This window comes from Loxodonta africana, chromosome 9 (genome assembly GCF_030014295.1).
Source record: "Loxodonta africana isolate mLoxAfr1 chromosome 9, mLoxAfr1.hap2, whole genome shotgun sequence".
Taxonomy (NCBI): domain Eukaryota; kingdom Metazoa; phylum Chordata; class Mammalia; order Proboscidea; family Elephantidae; genus Loxodonta; species Loxodonta africana.
Genome location: NC_087350.1, coordinates 50,524,909 through 50,546,477, shown reverse-complemented (window position 1 = coordinate 50,546,477; position 21,569 = coordinate 50,524,909). Strand labels below are relative to the sequence as shown.

General features: G+C 39.0%; 1 protein-coding gene across 11 annotated transcripts in view; it reads right to left on the bottom strand.

Annotated features, from left to right (window-relative positions):
* The window catches only part of GOLGA1 (golgin A1), a 55,554-nt gene that overhangs the window by 29,564 nt on the left and 4,421 nt on the right, over positions 1-21,569 (bottom strand). For 9 of the 11 annotated variants that reach the window (XM_064291439.1, XM_064291438.1, XM_064291441.1 and 6 more), the window contains exons 4-11: positions 14,515-14,605; positions 12,428-12,502; positions 11,382-11,479; positions 9,851-9,883; positions 7,087-7,215; positions 6,613-6,782; positions 6,001-6,112; positions 1,740-1,865 (exon numbers count right to left, since the gene is read on the bottom strand). In XM_064291439.1, the coding sequence (XP_064147509.1) occupies positions 1,740-1,865; positions 6,001-6,112; positions 6,613-6,782; positions 7,087-7,215; positions 9,851-9,883; positions 11,382-11,479; positions 12,428-12,502; positions 14,515-14,605 (834 nt within the window). Of the gene's footprint in view, positions 1-1,739; positions 1,866-6,000; positions 6,113-6,612; positions 6,783-7,086; positions 7,216-9,850; positions 9,884-11,381; positions 11,480-12,427; positions 12,503-14,514; positions 14,606-20,729; positions 20,882-21,569 lie in introns of all 11 variants that reach the window. The other 2 variants (XM_064291444.1, XM_064291445.1) reach the window with 2 other exon arrangements.

Genomic DNA, 21,569 nt, shown 5'->3' with positions numbered 1-21,569 from the left:
ATAACATTATTCGGAAAAAATTCACATATCATAAGGTATGCACAGATAAATTTGACACAGCTCCTTATGCTAATTGCTGGGACAAAAGACTAAGACCAAGAAAATATAGTGCAACAAGTGTCCTAAAGAGGAAGCACAGGGACGGAGGTACTCACTGCCTCAGGGGAAGGGGGAGGCTTCACAATTCCCAGGTGGCTGGAGGGTGGGGAATCATCCCAGGCAGAGGAAGCAGCATGACCAATAGAATGGAGAAGTGAAACAACCTGGGGCCTTCCCAGGACTACAACTTGTTAAAAGTCAAAAAGATGGTGGGTTTATGTCAAGAACTGAGACTAGAAAGCTAGGCAAAAGGCCAAATCATGGAGGATCTCTATGCTGCAAAAAGGAGTTTGAACTTCATTCTGTAGCCAATATTTTTCAAAGTGGGGTCTTCTCAACACTGGCATTATACTTACCTTGGGTATTGTTAAACTTAAGGCCTAACTCCAGGCTTACTGAAACGGGACTTTCTGAGGGTAGGGCCAGAGATACATATCTTAAGCAAATTCTCCAAGTAATTCTTATGCACACTAAACTTAGTAAACCACTGTTATAATAATGGTGATGGCACAACAATAATATTAAGAGCTGACATACACTGATTTCCTACTATGTTGCAAGTACCATTCTAAGCACTTCACATAGTGCTGATTTTGTTTGTGACTGTGCTACAGAATAAAATTGCTCTATAGGGTTTTCTTGGCTATAATCTTTACAGAAGCAGATTTCCAGGCCTTTTTCTTCTGTGGTGCCGCTGGGTGGGTTTGAATTGCCAACCTTTTGGTTACTAGTCAAGTGCAAACCATCTGCACCAACCAGGGACCTTTAAGCATGTCACATATTGTAACTCATTTAATCCTAACAACAATTTTATGAGTTTGGTATCATTAACCCTACTTTACAGATGACAAAACATACACAAAGAGATTAAGCTACTTGCTCTAAGTTGCAAGCTAGTAAGAAGAAGAGGCAAGATACCAACCAAGGCAGTTTGATTCTAGAAATCAATTTACACCCTAAGAACCAACATTATGTTCACTGTAGGGGAGCTAGGGAAGATGTTTAAGGGAGTGATATGATCAGAAATGCTGTTTAAGAAGCTTAGTTTGGCAGTTGTGTGTAGAAGACTGTGCTAGAGGGCGAAGGAAGACACTGCTGCTGGTAGACCATTCTGGAGACAGTTAATACAGACTAGGTTAGAGTTGCTGGAAGCCCTGAAGTACAGCAGTGGCTGTTAAAAAAAAAAAAAAAAAAAAACTAACCCATTGCTGTTGAGTCAATTCCAACTCACAGCAACCCTACAGGAAAGAGTAGAACTGCCCCACAGGGTTTCAAAGGAGCAGCTGGTAGATTCAAACTGCTGACCTTTTGGTTAGCAGCCAAGCTCTTAACCACTGCGCCATCAGGGCTCCGAAGTGGCAGAGGGATGAAGATATTTAGTTGAAACTACCTGAAGACAGAAAGCGAGTGTTTAATCTAGGATAATCCCCCTAGGTTTTAGCTGGGTCACCTTTGTCATGGTGATGCCATTCACTGGGATACAAAGAGGAAGAGGAGTAGAATGCAGGAGGATGAGCTCAGATCTGATGAAACTTAAGCCGTTTTCCAGCTCTCTAGCTCTAAAATTCTAGGATTTCATGAAATCTTAAGTGTCACCACTGCCTTTCCAACCCTGGTGGTATAAAGAGAAGTAAAATCACCTCTTTTAGGAGTTCTTGCACATGCTCTTCCCCTGATAAATTCTGTTCCAGTCTCTTCTCCAACGATGTGACCTTCTCCTGCAAATGGGTGATGAAGTTTTCCTTCTCTTGAGCTTCAGCAGTGACCTACAAGTGAAAGCAGAGGAGATCATATTACACTAAAAACCTTCTCCACCTCCCTTTCTGTCTCCGGTGGGACCATCATGTTTCCCTGAGATTCTGTTCTCAACTGTATCCTATAAGAACATAAAAGATGCAGGATCAGAACCCAGCAACCTTCAGAGATCCAGTTCAGATCTAACACAGCAAGAGGCAAATGCTCTCCCCAATTCAAGCGACAGATTCACCTGCTAGAAAAGGTGTAAGATTTGAAGTCAGAAGCCACAAATTTGCACCCATCAATTTTTTTTTTTTATTACTAACTTTGGGCAGTTCTACTCTGTCCTATAGGGTCGCTTTGAGTCGGAATCGTCTCGACGGCACTGGGTTTTTTTTTTTTTTTTTTTATTACTAACTATAGGGTTGCTATAGTGGAATCGACTTGATGACAAGTTGTTTTTTTTTTTTTTTAATTACTAACTCTGGACACTCTCCCTAATTCTTCTTTGCTGGGCTCCTTCTCCTTTACCTGCATTTAAATTCTGAAGTTCCTCAAGGAGTAATTCTAAGCCTCCCCCTCTCTTCCCTCTCTCAGTTTCTTCTATTCACATCCTTGGCTTCAATTACCACAGGCATACAGCGATTCTAAAATCTGAGACACTCTAAAGCTCTCCACTGTATTCCACACTTACGTATCCATGGCCTGCTGGCTATGCCCACTTGGATTTATTATAACTCAAACTCAACATAGCCAAAATGGAATTGATGCTTCTATGCTCAGTGGCATGCCAGATCAAGGTACCCTGACTAACCCTCCTGTTCAAAGTAACAAAAAAATGCTGAAAAAATATTAAAAAAAAATTTTTTAAATGTACTAATGAACTGGTGGAAACTCTAAGGCAAGTCTAATCTATAGTGATTGAAGATTAGTGGCTGGTAGGAGTTGGGAGTGGGGATTCACTGGAAGAGGCGTAAGAGAACCATTTGGGGTGACAGAAATTTTCTGTATCTTGATTGTGGTAGTAGTGGTTTCGTGGGTACATATTTGCCAAATCTCATTACATTACACATCTGAAAAGTGTGCATTTTGTTATATGTAAATCACACCTCATAAAATTGATTTAAAAAAACACAAAGCAATTTCTTTAACCTGATAAAAATCGACAGGAAATACAATACTTGTTGGTAAAACACTGAAGTTTGAGAATAAGATAGCTTGCCTTTTGAAATTACGGTCACTGCTATACCTGACATCTTATCTAGCAGAATAAGGCAAGTAAAAAAAAGGTGTAAGAATTGGAAAAAAACAAAATTGTCATTATTCACAGATTATATGACTGCTATTAAAGAAACTCAAGAGAATCTATAGATTCATTATTAGAGTTAATAAGTTATACAAAAAATCAATATATAAAAATATTTCTATATGCCAGTAACACATAGAAAAATAACTTTTAAAATGACACAATTTACAATCGGTATAAAAATTAAAGCACCTGGAATAAACTTGACAAGAGATAACAAACCTTTATGGGGACAATTACAGAACCTTATTGATAGACATTAAAAATAAAAACCAACACTAAATAGTTGGAGAGAGGCTACATTCTTGGATAAGAAAATTTACATCATAAAGCAATCAAAGATCCCCAAACGGATCTGTAGATTCAATGCAGTTCTAATTAACAACCCAACAGGTTTTTCTGAGGAAACTGATAAGCTGTTCTGTAGAAGAGCAATGGGCCAAGAATATCCAAGACACTCCTAAAAAGAGCACTAGATAGGGAGATACTAGGACTTGTCCTAATAATACAGCTAATAAGGCAGTGTATAGTATTTGGTACAATACTGAAGCAGCACATATCAGAAAACCTAGGAGCAGTCCCATGTACATATGGAAACTGGAATTGTGACAAAACTGAAATTGTGTATCAGTAAGGAAAGAACAAGGAGCAATGGTGATGCAATGGTTAAGCGCGCAGCTGCTAACGAAAAGGATGGTGGTTCAAACCCACCAGGTCCTCTGCAGGAGAAAGATGTGGCAGTCTGCTTCCATGAAAATTACAGCTTTCATGGAAACCTTATGGTGCAGTTCTACTCTTGAATACAGGGTGGCTATGAGTTGGAATCGACTCGATGGCACACAACATCACTACCACCAAGAAAAAAACAGATTTTTAAATAAATGGTAACCCCCCTACCCCCCCGCAAAAAAAAAAAAAAAAAAGAAAGGGTCCCTTTCTTATACCAAAATTGAATTTTAGGTATAATAAAGACCACGCCAAACTATAAGACTTTAATATAATAATATGGAAGAATACAGTTATGATCCCGGGTAAGGAAAGATTCCTTTAAAAAGATAAAAGCACAAACTTAAATTTCAACTAATATATACTAAGAGCATATATTCATCAGAAGACATCATAAAGAGTGTGAAGATAAGCCAAAACTGGGAGAAGATATTTGCGACCCATATAACTGACAAAGACAAATGGATGGCACCCAGGATATATATAAAGAGCTTCTACAATCAATGAGAAAAAGAAAACTAAACAGAAAAATGGACAAAAGATTTGAGCCAGCACTTCACAGAAGACCATCACTGACCAATAAACATGAAAAGATGACACACCTCATTGGTAATATGAAAAATGCAAAATAAAATCTCAGTAATTATTTCATACCCACCAGACTGGCAAAAATTAAAAGTCTGACAATACCACATGTTTGCAAAAAAGCAGAATAACTCAAACTCTTACACACTGCTGGTAGGAGTGTTTAAATTATTACAATTACGATGAAAAACAATTGGGCATTATCTGGTAAAGCTGAACATGTACATATCTTGTGGCTCAACCTTTTCACATCTTGTATATACCCTAGAGTAACTCCTGCTCAGGTACAGACAAATGCTCACAGGTTTGTATCCTTTCATCATACCTATTCAATCTGTATGCTGAGCAAATAATCCAAGAAGGTGGACTATATGAAGAAGAATGCGGCATCATGATTGGAGGAAGATTCATTAATAACCTGCAATATGCTGATGACACAGCCTTGCTTGCTGAAAGTGACGAGGACTTGAAGCACTTACCGATGAAGATCAAAGACTACAGCTTTCAGTATGGATTGCACCTCAACATAAAGAAAACAAAAATCCTCACAACTGGACAAATAAGCAATATCATGATAAACAGAGAAAAGACTGAAGTTACCAAGGATTTCATTTTGCTTGCATCTACAATCAATGCTCATAGCAGCAGCAGTCAAGAACTCAAATGACATACCGCATTGAGCAATCCCCTGCAAAAGACCTCTTTAAAGTGTTAAAAAGCAAAGATGCCACTCTGAGGACTAAGATGCACCTGACCCAGGCCACGGTATTTTCAACTGCCTCATAAGCATGCGAAAGCTGGACAATGAATAAGGAAGACCGAAGAGGAACTGATACCTTCAAATCATGGTGCTGGCAAAGGATACCGAATATACCATGGACTGCCAGAAGAACAAACACATCTGTTTTGAAACATGTAAAGCCCAAATGTTTCTTAGAAGCAAAAATAGTAAGACTCTGTCTCACTTTGGACATGTTATCAGGAGGCACCACTCCCTGGAGAAGGATACCATGCTTGGTAAAATAGAGGGTTGGTGAAAAAGAGGAAGACCCTCAACGAGATGGACTGACACAGTGGCTGTAGTAATGGGCTCAAACACAGCAATGACTGTGAGGATAGCACAGGACCAGGCAGCATTTTGTTCTGTTGTACACAGGGTCACTAAGAGTCAGAAAGGATTCAACAGCACCTAACAACAACATGACAAAGGTACAACCCTGGCCATGTTAACCAAGATTGTTAAGTTTTCTTATGCTCAAGGTCCATCATAACGTACCTTAAGACATATGTAACTAGGCCCAATGGTGTACGTTTGAGAATTCCTATCAGGACAATACTGACCTCTTCTGTTATGCAACTCTTGTTCAGCTAGGGTGGCCATTTCCATCTTAGTGCAGCCTGGCTAGACCAGGAACTAGGGCAATGTGGACTGCACGAGAATCAGAAGTTTCAGCAGCCACTCTTAGGCTGAAGTTTCTGATAGAATGAGTTTTTACCCCAATTCATGAATCCTAGAAATCCAGGTCCACTCCTAGTACTCTACTTACCTTTTGCAAGTCAATGGAAAGCTGCCGAATGAATGCTTGGAGCTCTTGTTCCTTTTGCTCCAGGGCTGTGATCTTATTTTCTGCACCTGTTTTTGAAGCTGTCACATGATCTCTTCATTGAAAGAAAGCAGACAATGAAAAAATTTGGATATCTCATCTAAGACACACTCTTCCAAAGGAAAAATACAGATGGCTCTTCATACGCCAGGGCTGCAAATATTATTAGCCCATATGAATTATCAATGGAGAATATTCCTTGGCTTTCACTGAAGCAGAAGTCCAAAGAGAAAAATTCCACCCAAGTTTAAGCAAGAAATCCTCATCTGCCTTTGGTTTCTCAATAGCTGACAAGCTAAAACCATACTGAGTTGCTCAGAATTCAACTCTGGGTGGAGTGGTTCTGAGTCTAGGCAGGGGAAGAGGGGAGAGACTGATGAGAGGGTTGAGAGGGGGGTTTCCTGAGCCCCAGCCAGGTGAGGACCAGTCCAGAAGGCTTTGCCAGCACTAATATCAGATATAAGTGTTGCAATGAGCGACAGGGAAAGGCAGGTGGGCTATAGCCAGAGCTACGCTAACACCGCTTCCCATGGGCCCCACAGACCAAGCAAGAACCTCTGTTCTTCCAGCGTTGAGTAGTGTCTCTGCAATTCTTCTAACTTCTGGCTTAAGTCTGAAGACATCTGATTGGAGATCATCAACTCCTCCTGGGTGTGACTAAGTTCTCTGGTTCGGGCCTCCAACTCTTGCTCCATTTTCCCTAGACTTTCTTCTTTTTTTAAAAGCTGACACAAAAATGTAAAGTTTCATTGGGCCACTTGACAATTAAAAGAAATCTAGACCAATAAGCCAAACATTTATAATACTTTTTAGGGCCAGTAAGGACAAAATATGCCTAGTAGTTAAGGAAAAAAAAAGACTAGATTTCAAACAGAGCTTTTCCATTTTAATAAACTGAAAAACATACAAATATGATTACTACCAAAGATTACTAAAGTCTGTTTATCAGCAATTAAAGAGTAATGACCAGCAAAAGCAGAGTAATTAATCACCTATTCCGCATTTAGCTACTAAAACAAAACTGCGCACCATGTGCTTTACTTTACTTAGTTCCTGCTGCTGGAAGCCCTCTAATTCATCCATTTCATCTCTCTTTTGGAAAAGATTCAAGCTCTGGTTCTTCATTTCCTGTAGCTGAGCTGTGAGAAACCTTTTTTCCTATTTAGAAAAAGAAGACACCAATTGAGGCAACTAAAACTTTTTAATTGGCATTTGTATTATGCAAGCGGAATTCTTAACTAAAGAAAAATCTCAAGGAAATATATTATCAGTAGACAATAATATATTAATAACGGGAAGTTTTATAGTAATATGGACCAATATGGAATTATCTACAAATTCTTTAAGTTAAAAATAAATGTTATACTTGTAGACGAATGTTTATAGCAGCATTGTTTATAATAGCCAAAAAGGCTGAAACAACCTGAAGGTCCATCAATGGACGAATGGATAAGCAAAATGTGGTATATACATACAATAGAATAGTATTCAGTCATAAAAAGAAACAAAGTATGGATCCATGCTAAAACTTGGATGTACCTTGAAAACATTTTGCTAATGGAAGAAGCTACACATAAAAGGTCCCATACTGTATGATTCCTTTTACAGTAAAATCTGTGGAAGCCAGAACCTGTAAAAGGCAGAAACCTGTCAGAGCGACAGAAAAGTGGTAAGATGAAAAACTTGTGAGACCCAGAAAAACAAGGCAGTCCCCTCAAATTCGGCTCTCTCACAGGTTTCACTGTATATGAAATAGAATAGGCAGATTAGACGTTACCAGGGGATAGGGAGAGAGAGAGAAAGAAGTAGAGTACTTACTTAAATGGATACAAAGTACTTTTATGGAGTGATGAAAAGTTTTTAAATGACAGAGCCGGTGGTTGCACAATATTGTGAATGTACTACATACTACTGAATTGTACTTTTAAATTGTTTATTGTATGTTAGTGAATTTCACCTCAGTAAAAACATTTTTTAAAGTGTTTCAAATGTTAGTTGTGAATACGTGGAACCAGAGCAACAATTACTTAAACGTTTAAAGTTCTTAAATTTGATCAGCAATTTCAAATATGCATTTTACATGTCTATTCTCAAGACACCCTGAACTGGCGAGAATAACAGGATTAAGTAAGACTGAGTAACCCTTCGGAAGCTGAACTGATTTCAGTTAGCAAGTTGACAAAAATTAGATATGACCGATGTCAGCAGCTTACAATTTACTAAATGATAGCTTCTCACGATCACTTGCGATGAAGCCTGCTGCTGCAGTTTCTAATTCCTCATTGAAGAGAAGGTAAAACAATGTAAAAATAACATTTCCAAAAAATCAAATTAGCTTCAAAGACCTACACAGACGTCTCATTATTTTTTCTCAGTTTAAAATATTCTCCAACCCGTTCTTTGAAAAGGAATAAAGAAAAAAGGGAAATCACCTTAATAAACCAAAGCAGGTTATATTTGAATAAAAAAAAAAAAGTAGGTTATATTTGGTTCAGTCCTATACAGATACCCCTTACCATAATTTTAAAAGATTTAAAAAAAAAAAAAAGTGAACTTTGACCATCACAATCTTAAAGTGTTTCTTTTAAGACAAAAAAACTTTAACTCACATGCGCCCATATTTAAAAAGACCATCATTAACATAGTAAGTTTGGGGATTTTTTTAAGTACAAATTTCTTTGGGAGACAGGTTAACTTTTTTGCAAGGCTTTTCTTACACAGATATATTAAAGTATTCTGATAGTTTGATCAGACGTCTACAGCACATACAAAGAGAATCGATAGTTCAACTTGGTGTTTTGTGGAAAGAATGGAACAGTGATAAAACTCTTCTACTGAATAAAATTAACAGTAAATATATATTTTGGAATTCAGTACATCAACCTAAGAAATAAGTGTCTACTTCTACCATAAATGCTTTTCAACTGTAGACCTGAAATTTGGTCTTCCTGTTCATTTCCAGAACCAGGAACAAACTACTTAAGGTACCTACACAGCATTACAGAACAATCAATTCTCTGATCTGTCTCCAGTCAAATGATTCTCTTACCTGTCAATGCTGACCCCTGAGAAATGTCCACCTTCCCCACTCTTCTTTAAGAAGTATTCCTAATATTACCCACAGTATCAATCAGGGCCCCAGCAGAAACAGAAGGCACACTCAAATTAGGCATTTAAAAAAAAAAAAAAAAAAAAAAATTTTTTTTTTTTTTTTCCAATAAAGGGGTTTATCGAAGCTGTGGGCTAGATAAGAAAAACCAAAGAGATAATGTGTTAGCAAGGGTGGGCATGAAGGGGAAAAGAGGTGAAGAGATTATAAAAAACCCAGAGATAGAAACTCTGTCTCTGCCCAAACGAGGGCTGTCCAACTGAAGCTGTGATCTTCGGTCATGGGATGCAATTAACCCAAAAGGATCCCACATGGAGAAAGCTGGGGATAAAAAAAATTCAAACGTCCTAATCACACTCTTCTTCCACAAGAGTTCTTTTGGTGTACTCAACCCAACAGGAGGCCAGAGAGAGCTCTGCTGAAGCAGTCCCTATCTATCAGCCTCCAGGAATACAGTGAAAGGGAAGAGAGGGGTGGAGAGACATCAGAAGGGACAAGTGAAAGAAATACAGCAGACCCACCAAGAAGGGACAAGACTTGAGCTTTTTAAGTTAGTGTCTAGTCATACAAGGCCCTGCTTCCAGGGGGCAGTACAGCATCAATACACTGGCTACTGAATAAAACACTTCCCAAGCCCTAGAGAAGAGGTCAACATTAACGAGAAAAAAATGAAGATGAACTAACCTTTTCAAGCTGATCCACTTTTTCTGACCATTCCTAAAACAAAACAACAAAAAAATATAGTTTCCAGGGAAGAGCATCAACAATGCCAAGATTTTCAGAAAACAAAACCAGACAAAAAGCATAACTACCCCCCCGCCCAAAACCAAACCAAACCAAAAAACCCATGAACTTGGCTAATATTAAGAATGCTAAAAAGTCCTGAAAGGAGAGGAAAATGAATTCTACATAAAATTCTAGGGCAGAAGTATAAGTCTACAGATTTTTACTAAGCAGGACATCCAAGCAAAGCTGTATGTTCTGTTCTTATGCAACTGTTCAGCTTATTACTAAGTGGTTTCCCATTAGTATTATTATTATTTCTTGGGAATGGGTAGCTGGGATCAGCTGAGTTGGGCAACCCTGCAATTACTGAGAAATTAGTTTACTGTCTCCAGCAGTCCCTGATAATTATTTTCTTTCCCCTTCTGATTTTACCAAGATGCTTTATGGAACCCAGTATGAGTAACCTGGTATTCACAAACCACAGAAAAGGGGAATAAAGGCCGTATCTCAATTGCCTACAACCAAAATGCACTGATTTTAGATTATTTACCTCATCTACATACACTCATACCATAATTATCCACTGAGTTTGGGTGAAGGGAGTTTTTTCCCATTAAGTAAATTCTTAGATGACTAATACACACTTTAAACCAAACCAGCCAACCACCCACATATTACAGATGAAATAAATAACACATTTTCTTAAATAGAATATAATAAATTGACCCTGTCTTAATAAATCAGGATTATCATTTTAATAATATATTGATACTTATATCAATGGTTAAGACTTCGGCTGCTAACTGAAAGGTCGGCAGTTTGAATCCACCAGCCGCTCCTTGGAAACTCTAGGGGACAGTTTACTGTGTCCTTTTTTTATAGTGTTGCTATAAGGCAGAATGGGCTCGATGGCAATGGGTTAGGGTTTTTTTAATCTTAAATTTTAAATGTTATTGATATTATGAACAAAATATATTTTCTAATTATTGTAACAGCCAGTAATACTATCGTTTTCTTTCTTGCTGTTATTCATTCAGAATATTTCGATGGATGGTTCTGTTGGGATTGCCACTAATAGGGGTTTCCTTCTGTCTAGCTTGCTAAGGGTTGAGGAAATTTGGGAACAGAGTCTGTAAGAACTGTGCATTACAAATGATGGCTAGCTTGACAGCATCTTCTCCACTATAACAGGCAAGTGTTTAGGGGCCTAGGTTTTTAGAAGGCTGAGCCCTCGCTTCTTATTTGGGGCTCTCCACCAGACTACAGATATGAAAATGATACTCTTGCATTTTGGGCATATTTCATGGTTAAAAATATAAAATTTCTTGATGATTTCAAACACTAAGATCAAATGAAACTTTACAGCACTTATCATTCCTTTTCCCCTAGGTTGTAAATATTTTCTACCAGGTTTATGTCATGATTTTTGAAATCATGTCACCAAGTGAAATCTCTACACCAGTTTTGGGCACTGCCACATATACAGTACCTGGTCCTTTCTGGCTAATGCCAAAGTCAGCCCTTCTGCCATTTTGGCTCTGCTGGCTTGGAATGTCTCATTCTGCTCTTGAAATTTCCGCATGGAAGCTGTTAATAAGGAGGCTCTATTTGAGATATGGAAATATTCCAGAAACAGTATGACAAATAAAAAATTTTTCTATTTACTTTACAACCGTCAGCTAACATAAAAGGCCAAGGGTACGTAAGTAGGTTACGAGACTGGGAAAAGCCCGATCCATCCTGACTTTCCCAGAAGAATCTTTTGGCCTTAGTAACGGACCACAGTTTTCTTTGTTGTTTGTTTCCTGTTGGTTTTACTTTTTCTAATAGTCAAGTAAATATATTTAGGAAGATCCCAAAGGCAATTTTTTAAACAGTACAATGCCAGAACACTAGATACATTGCCAGAAAACACCAATGCTGTTGCTAAATGATGGCTACTACCACTTTATCAGAATTAAAAAAAAAAAAATTTCACAACAAAACAAAGAAACCTTTCTTTCACTTTGTTTTTCTTTAAAAATTTTTAATATATATCAACAACGAATAACTTTCTACTTTCGTTAGCATTCTTCTTGGATAGAACCCAAAGTAGAACATACAATTTAAGGTAGACTAAACAAAATGTATGTTCTCTTGTTGGGGAAATGATGACAGTCACACATTTCCCCCAGTTACTGAACACAGAGCAATGAAGCTACGGCTAGAACCCAAGTCTCCTAACCTAGGCTCATGGGCCAGGTACCAGATTTCATTAAACCTAAAGGGCAGCCAATAAGCTGGTCAATTGGGTGCTGATAAGCTGATACACACAGATAAAGGCTTCCTCCTAAGAAGCATGCTCATAAGGCAACATACATAAGAGTTGTGCACTTATAAATATCAGACAAATATTATGCATCAACCTGTTTAAGCAGCATACTACTTATAAAATGAAAATCTGAATTCTGATGGGGGCAAACATATATACACTATTGTTTCATATAGAAAAACTATACCCTGAAAAGATTAAAAAAAGCAGGAAAAGATACGTACAATCCTGGTGTTTTTCTAATGCAATTTCAAGCTTCTCTTTTATCTTCTGTAAGTTTCGGACCTGTTCAGCATAGTCTTGGGTGAGGAGGGTGATGCACATACCAGGAATGGACAAACATCAGGAAAGGAAGTTAATTAAACAAAAAATGAGTGAAAAATGATGATGATTTTCTCAACCTGAAAACCATTCCTGTTAAGGAAAGCTAGGCAGACAGCCTCCCGTTAACAATGAACAACACAGGCGAACATGTATAGTACAAACTATCCACGGAGTAAACAGTGAATACAAACGGGCAGATTTGTTCAGCCTTCATAGAGAATGAGAACTGGGCCTGGTCTGGTCATCAGAAATGCCCTGATATGAAGAATACACTGTCAGCTTCTTTATTTCAAATCTCACTTTCCCACTTTTCCTTCCAGCCATTGCAGTAGGGTAGATCAAAGGGAACTCACTAAACATCCGGTTTTTAGTCCACTCAACTAAGCTAACAATGGTTGGAGCAACAGCAAACACTTTAGCACTTCACCATCTTTATGGTACAAGTACTTAATTCTCTAAAAAAATCAAGTTCCTTCCTACACAGGAACTGGGAACTGAGCTGCCTATGCCATATCAAAGGCGAAAGTCAGAATTAATTACCTGGGTGGCCAAAGAAGATAGCATGGCATAGTAGAAAAGCAGACTTAAGTTCAAAGCCCAGCTCTGTTAGTCCTTAGCTGGGAGACCTTAAGCAAATTATTGATTCTGAGTATTAGTTTCTTCATTTATCAGAGGATATTAATTGTACCTACCTCAAAGGATGCATTAGGTAATAACTAAGTGTCTTATATGCCTTAAGCACGTGGCACACAGTATCAGTAAATGGTAGCTGCTATTGCTATTATTGTTATTATTCACACCAAGCCATAGGACAGTAACCAGGACATAAAAGGGCTCAATAAACACCAGTTCTCTTCCCTGTCCCTTCTCTAATATAAGTCAAGCCCAACTATTTTTCTCTCTGTTTTAGGGAAGGTATGTATTTTTTTGTAGATATTTCCCCCCAAATTAAACAAATTTAAAGTTATTTGACCTCTATTATTAAAACTGTTTATGAGTAGGGGTGATACAATAGCAACAAATTTAAAGCTCATTGTAGTTTACAGTATGGACTCTAGCATCAAACAAGTATGAATGTGGATTCCAGCTCTACCACTTGCTACTTGTGTGACCTTACCCTTGCTAAGCCCAGCAAGGCAGCAGTGAGGACTAAATAAAATTATGGATTAACTGGCAGCTGTGAGCTACACTACGGACCTTTGATAATGTCACAAACACAAATAATTCACATACAATTTGGTGATCTACTGCTTTCATTCCAATAAAATGGGCATAAGGCCAAGGGACAAAAAGAGACTCAAAAGCTTTGGACCACTTCACAGGATGAAGCTTTCAAAACGTATCCCCTGGCAGAAACCAAAATAAGATTCACAATTTCTAACACGATCATACCCTGCTCAAACAAAAGATATAACAGGAATTGCATAAATTGTAAGCTTTTGCACACAAATGATATAATGAGATTTACAGCCTTTATACAGGTGGTAAAGTTAGAAATACCATTGAAAAGTTGCCCAAAGACCCAACAAGACACTTACGCAGGTGATACGTAGCTGTAGCAAGTGGCAACACAGCACCAAACCCTCTCTGGTGCTGATGAATACAACATCTGTTTGCTATTCCCTGAAAATAGTATCTCCTACCCCTCTCCACCCGAAAGCAAGCTATGCTAATAGGTGAAAGATGGTCAAATCTATTCTACATACACTTTTAACACGTTTTATATCTATGGCTAGAAACCTCAGGAGCAGAAAAACATAAATTGCTATATATTTTTTTAACTTTCATACTCAGTTTTCAATTTATATTTACGCAGTACGCTAAAAAGAGAAGAGAACAAAGTGGGTAGAAATTGTTCCTTTTTGACTAAAAAGATAAAAATGATATGTTAAAATAACTGTAGGGTTATTCCATATGGCTATTTTATAGGAAGAGAGAGCTAGGCAAGTTTCCTGTTGTTTGCTTTTTTACAAGATCTTACACATACCAGAAAGTCTGGCCTCTAACTTCCGTATCTGTTCATTCCTTCTTAAAAGCTGGGATGAAAGATCTTCTCTGGAGCTGCTTCCATCGGAAGCCTGTTGAAATAAACACAAGGAAAGGTCATATTCACACGTGGGCTCTCATCAGTGTGATACCAAAACACTGAACCAAAAAGGCACACAACTCTTATTTTAGGCTTGGTTACATTTAAACTATCTGTGATCACTTGGTCCTAGCCTCTTTATTTGTAAAGTGCGAACAACTCTGTCTTCTCCCTCTATAATATAAAGGAGATATAAGAATGCTAAACAGATTTTATACACACACACTCTATCAGTGGTAAATAAATTCATCATGATCTACTACACTAAGTACATAATATAGATATATTTACAATGATAAAAATAGAGAATCACTTTATTTTTCCAAAAATAAGGTCCCAGGGTAAGTAAGTAGTAATGGATTAAAAGCTGTGTCTGTGACTAAGAACCTATCACTGATATTGAGGCTTCGGTATCCTCATCCATAAAACAAAAGCTCTAAGATGCATCACAGGCTTTAGCACATAACATGCTTTCAATAAATCAATGCATTAATGAGACATCAATTTCCTCCAACAATCCAGATGATCTTAAGACATAAGGGAACTACTATTAGTTTGACACTGTTACTACTATTAACTAACCAACATTATTTATCTTTTTACTTTTTATTATAAAATGTTTTCAAACATACAGAAAAGTAGGGAGAATGGTTTAATGAACATTCTCCATCTACTTTAATGATTGCTTACATTTTCCCAAATTTGCTTTATCACGATTTTTATTTTGCTAAAGTACTTTAAATAACAGACATCATCACCTTTCATCCTACTTTGATAAACATCTGTAAAAAATAAGGACACTTTTCCTTTACAAGCACAATGTCATTATCAAACTTAACAAAATTAAAAATATTATCTAATACCCAGTCTTTAATCACATTTCTCTATTTTATCCCCAAAACGTCTTTAAAGGTGGTTGAGCAATTCACATCAAATGTTCATTTGCCCATCCAGTCACTTGCCCGTTCTATATGTACTAAGAGTCAGTACGTAGTTAAAGGAGAGGACTTTTGAGTCAGAAGATGTGAGTTAAAGTCCCAGCTTCACCACTTATAAGCTGTTAGAACTTGGGCAAATTATTCAACTTTTCTGTGAATTTATTTTCTTATATATAAATTGTGATAGGAAACCCTGGAGGTGTAGTGGTTAAGAGTTACAGCTGCTAACCAAAAGGTCAGCAGTTCAAATTCACTAGGCGCTCCTTGGAAACCCTATGGGGCAGTTCTACTCTGTCCTACAGGGTCACTAGGAGTTGCAATCAACTAGATGGTAACAGGTTTTTGGTTTACACTGTGGTAATGAATATTATCTACCTCACAGAGTTGTAATGAGGATTAAGTAATACTTGTCACGTTCACAAAACGAGCCTAATATATAACTAGTTTTAATAAATGTCATCTATTACTAGTAGTATAAGAAATTGTTATGATTATTACCATCAGTGAGACATCCTATGTCTCAGCACTGTACTACGCACCAGGAATAGTGGTGTAACAGAGTTCTGGCCTAAAACAGTGGCAGCGGCAGTTAACTACTAATTATGAAATGCCTACTAAGAGTCAGGCACTATGCTAAGTGCTTTATAAATTACACAGAAAAGAGTTAACATCAAAGGCCTAAGACTGCTATCCTTAGAATGTCTGCTTGTAAAGTTGGCCCTTGGCTGGCATCTGGGAACTTAAGATTTCAGGAGGGTTCCCATCGATAATAGTGGCTCACTATGCCTGAACTATTTGGACAAGTAATATGGTTTACACTGAACCCTTGCTTTCCTTCTATGAGTCTGGCATTTTGGGATGTGTAACGCAGAGGATGCCTACATGATCAGCCCCCAATAAAAACCCTGGACACTGCGTCTCTAATGAGCTTCCTGGTAGACAACATTTCACATGTGTTGTCACACCTCGTTGCTGGGGGAATCAGCACATCCTGTGTGACTCCACTGGGAGAGAGCTTTTAGAAGTGTGGATCTGGTTTCCTCCAGACTTTCCCCCATGAGGAAACCCTGGTGGCGTAGTGGTTAAGAGCTACAACAGCTAACCAGTGGGTTTGGTTGGGTTGCCCCATGAGTTCTTTCTCTTTGCTGATTTTGTTTTGCATCCTTTCCCTATAAAAAATCATAGACATGAATACTACTATATGCTGAGTCTTGCGAGTCCCCCTAGTGAATCATCGAAACTTGAGGTGATCCTGGGGATCCCCAACACACATATTTTAATAAAGGTAAGGACAGTTCCTATCTCCATTTTACAGATATGGAAACTAAGGCATAGAAAAGTGAAGGAACTCAACCAAAGTTACACAATAATGATGTAGCCAGCAATCAAACCCAGGTCTGACTCCATAATGTGACCCAAGCTCCTAACTACTATATTCTTTTTTTTTTTATTAACTTTTATTGAGCTTCAAGTGAACGTTTACAAATCAAGTCAGACTGTCACATATAAGTTCATATACACCTCACTCCGTACTCCCACTTGCTCTCCCCCTAATGAGTCAGCCCTTCCAGTCTCTCCTTTTCGTGACAATTTTGCCAGCTTCCAACTCTCTATCCTCCCATCCCCCCTCCAGACAGGAGATGCCAACACAGTCTCAAGTGTCCACCTGATATAATTAGCTTACTCTTCATCAGCATCTGTCTCCTACCCACTGTCCAGTCCCTTTCATGTCTGATGAGTTGTTTTCGGAAATGGTTTGTCCTGGGCCAACAGAAGGTTTGGGGACCATGACCGCTGGGATTCCTCTAGTCTCAGTCAGACCATTAAGTCTGGTCTTTTTGTGAGAATCTGGGGTCTGCATCCCACTGATCTCCTGCTCCCTCAGGGGTTCTCTGTTGTGCTCCCTGTCAGGGCAGTCATCGATTGTGGCCAGGCACCAACTAGTTCTTCTGGTCTCAGGATGATGTAGGTCTCTGGTTCATGTGGCCCTTTCTGTCTCTTGGGCTCATAGTTATCGTGTGACCTTGGTGTTCTTCATTCTCCTTTGATCCAGGTGGGTTGAGACCAATTGATGCATCTTAGATGGCCGCTTGTTAGCATTTAAGACTCCAGACGCCACATTTCAAAGTGGGATGCAGAATGTTTTCATAATAGAATTATTTTGCCAATTGACTTAGAAGTCCCCTTAAACCATGGTCCCCAAACCCCCGCCCTTGCTCCGCTGACCTTTGAAGCATTCAGTTTATCCCGGAAACTTCTTTGCTTTTGGTCCAGTCCAGTTGAGCTGACCTTCCATGTATTGAGTATTGTCCTTCCCTTCACCTAAAGCAGTTCTTATCTACTAATTAATCAATAAAAACCCTCTCCCACTCTCCCTCCCTCCCCCCTCGTAACCACAAAAGTATGTGTTCTTCTCAGTTTATACTATTTCTCAAGATCTTATAATAGTGGTCTTATACAATATTTGTCCTTTTGCCTCTGACTAATTACTCTCAGCATAATGCCTTCCAGGTTCCTCCATGTTATGAAATGTTTCACAGATTCCTCACTGTTCTGTATCAATGCGTAGTATTCCATTGTGTGACTATACCACAATTTATTTAACCATTCATCCGTTGATGGACACCTTGGTTGCTTCCAGCTTTTTGCTATTGTAAACAGAGCTGCAATAAACATGGGTGTGCATATATCTGTTTGTGTGAAGGCTCTTATTTCTCTAGGGTATATTCCGAGAAGCGGGATTTCTGGGTTGTATGGTAGTTCTATTTCTAACTGTTTAAGATAACGCCAGATGGATTTCCAAAGTGGTTGTAGCATTTTACATTCCCACCAGCAGTGTATAAGAGTTCCAATCTCTCCGCAGCCTCTCCAACATTTATTATTTTGTGTTTTTTGGATTAATGCCAGCCTTGTTGGAGTGAGATGGAATCTCATCGTAGTTTTAATTTGCATTTCTCTAATGGCTAATGATCGAGAGCATTTTCTCATGTATCTGTTAGCTGCCTGAGTATCTTCTTTAGAGAAGTGTGTGTTCATATCCTTTGCCCACTTCTTGATTGGGTTGTCTGTCTTTTTGTGCTTGAGTTTTGACAGAATCATATAGATTTTAGAGATCAGGCATTGGTCGGAGATGTCATAGCTGAAAATTCTTTCCCAGTCTGTAGGCGGTCTTTTTACTCTTTTGGTGAAGTCTTTAGATGAGCATAGGTGTTGATTTTTAGGAGCTCCCAGTTATCTGGTTTCTCTTCGTCATTTTTGGTAATGTTTTGTATTCTGTTTATGCCTTGTATTAGGGCTCCTAAGGTTGTCCCTATTTTTTCTTCCATGATCTTTATCGTTTTAGTCTTTATGTTTAGGTCTTTGATCCACTTGGAGTTAGTTTTTGTGCTTGGTGTGAGGTATGGGTCCTGTTTCATTTTTTTGCAAATGGATATCCAGTTATGCCAGCACCGTTTGTTAAAAAGACTATCTTTTCCCCAATTAACTGACACTGGGCCTTTGTCAAATATCAGCTGCTCATATGTGGATGGATTTATATCTGGGTTCTCAATTCTGTTCCACTGGTCTATGTGTCTGTTGTTGTACCAGTACCAGGCTGTTTTCACTACTGTGGCTGTATAATAGGTTCTGAAGTCAGGTAGAGTGAGGCCTCCCACTTTTTTCTTCTTTTTCAGTAATGCTTTGCTTATCCGAGGCTTCTTTCCCTTCCATATGAAGTTGGTGATTTGTTTCTCTATCACATTAAAAAATGACATTGGAATTTGGATCGGAAGTGCATTGTATGTATAGATGGCTTTTGGTAGAATAGACATTTTTACCATGTTAAGGCTTCCTATCCATGAGGAAGGTATGTTTTTCCACTCAAGTATGTCCTTTTTAATTTTTTGTAGTAGTGCTTTGTAGTTTTCTTTGTATAGGTCTTTTACATCTTTGGTACCTTACTACTATATTCTAATGTCTCTCATGAATCTCCCAGTTTAGAGGAAGAAACAAACAAGTAAATCACCAATAACAACGCAGTATAATAGATGTTATTATAGAGGTAAGCAGAAGACAAGGCATCAAAATCAGCCAGGAGGGGTAAAGAGTAGGCGTGTGGGAGAGGGGCAGGTTGGGTCAAAGGGGATTTCTGGAAATAAAATGTAAGCTGAGTCTTGAAGAAGTACACAGGGAGAAAGGAGACAGGAGACGTTCCAGAGAGAAGAAACAGCATATGAAACATTTGCAGGCATGAAGGAATGTGGTCCATTCCAGGAGCACAGGATAGGAAAGTGGAGTGAGGTGAGGCTGAATAGGTAAGCTGTAATGAGACCCTAACAATTTACCATTATATTAAAATACTGAGTTTATGCTTCATCCTGAAGATGATGGGGAAGCCACTGAGGGGTTCTGAGCACTGCAGAGCCATAAAAAGATCTGCTTTTTAGAAAGATCACTTTGGGGAGCTACTGGAGGCATGGAGCCCAGAAAGGCTGCCACATTTGTCCAACAAAGAGAGAGTTCTAGAGAGAAAGACAGCCTGAACTAAAATGGCAGTACTAGTACATGTCCTACTAGTAGATGGAGTAGAGAGAGCAAGTTTGAGAGATAATTACAAGATGGAACCTGTCTTAGTTGTCTACTGCCGCTGTAACAGAAATACAAGTGGATGGATTTAACAAACAAAAATTTATATTCTCAGTCTAGTGTTTTTTTAGTAAGCTAGAAGTCCACATTGAGGGCATCAGCTCCAGGGGAAGGCTTTCCGTCTCTGCTGGCTCTGGGGGAAGGTCCTTGTCATCAGTCTTCCCCTGGACTAGGAGCTTCTCTGTACAGGAACCTTGGGTCCAAAGGATATGCTCTGCTCCCAGCACTGCTTTCTTGGTAGTATAAGGTCCCCCTGTCGCTTTGCTTGCTTCTCTTTTTCATATTTCAAAAGAGATTGTTAAAACACTATCTAATTTCGTAGATCTCATCAATATAACTGCTGCTAATCTACCTCATTAACATTATAGTGATAGGATTTACAACGCACAGGGAAATCACATCAGATGACAAAATGGTGGACAATCATTGAAAACTTGGAATCACAACCTCACCAAGTTGACAGATATTTTTGGGGGACCCAATTCAATCCAAGACATTCCACTCTTTGGCCCCTAAAAGTTCATGTCTTTACCACACGTAAAACATATTTACCCCATCATATCATTAAGCAAAAGTCTTAACTCCAAGTCCAAAACTCAGAAATTCCTCTGCATCTGTGAAATCTAGAATACAAGTTATCTGCTTCCAAAGGTACGATGGCAGAACAGGCACAAGGTAGGCATTTCCAATACAAACGGGAGAAACTGGAAGGAAAAAAGGGATAACAGGCATCAAGTGAGTCAGCAGAACATATTACATTAGCCCTTAAGGCTTTGAAAATGATCCTCTATTCTCCGAGACAATTTACACAATGGCCCTGCCCTCCAGACTCTAGGTATTGACCACACTCTCTGGATTCTGAGTGGAGGCCCCTCAGCTCTGGGCTTCAGCTCCACCTTTCAGGCCCACTGGAACGGCAACTCGGTTCCCTCCGCTTTAGGTGCACCATTCTCCAAATCCATATGAGTGGCGACTCCACCTTTAGATACATCAGAGGCCATGGCTCTACCCTTTGAAACCCCAGAGGTTGTGGCTATACCCTTTGAGACTCGGCTTCCTGTGTTCCTTGACTCTTCAGCTTCTGCTTCCTAGTTCCATGGCCTCTCAGCCCCTTGGGCCTCACACCTGTATCTGCCCAGCTGGGGCAAGTGTTCCAAAGATCTGTAGCTCTGCCACTAAGTGCCTAGAGGCACCCCACTCTGCCAGTAAACTTTGGCTGGGAGGCACTCAGCTCTCTTGCTCCATGGGTCGTGGCAAGCCCAGCTCCACCAATAAGTACCTGGAGGCACCCCACTCCACCAGGAAGCCTCCTCCACAAAGGCACTCAGCTCTCTTGCTCTGTGGGTGGGCTCTAGCACTGTCTGGCACTGGTCTCCTAGTTCTGCTGCTGCT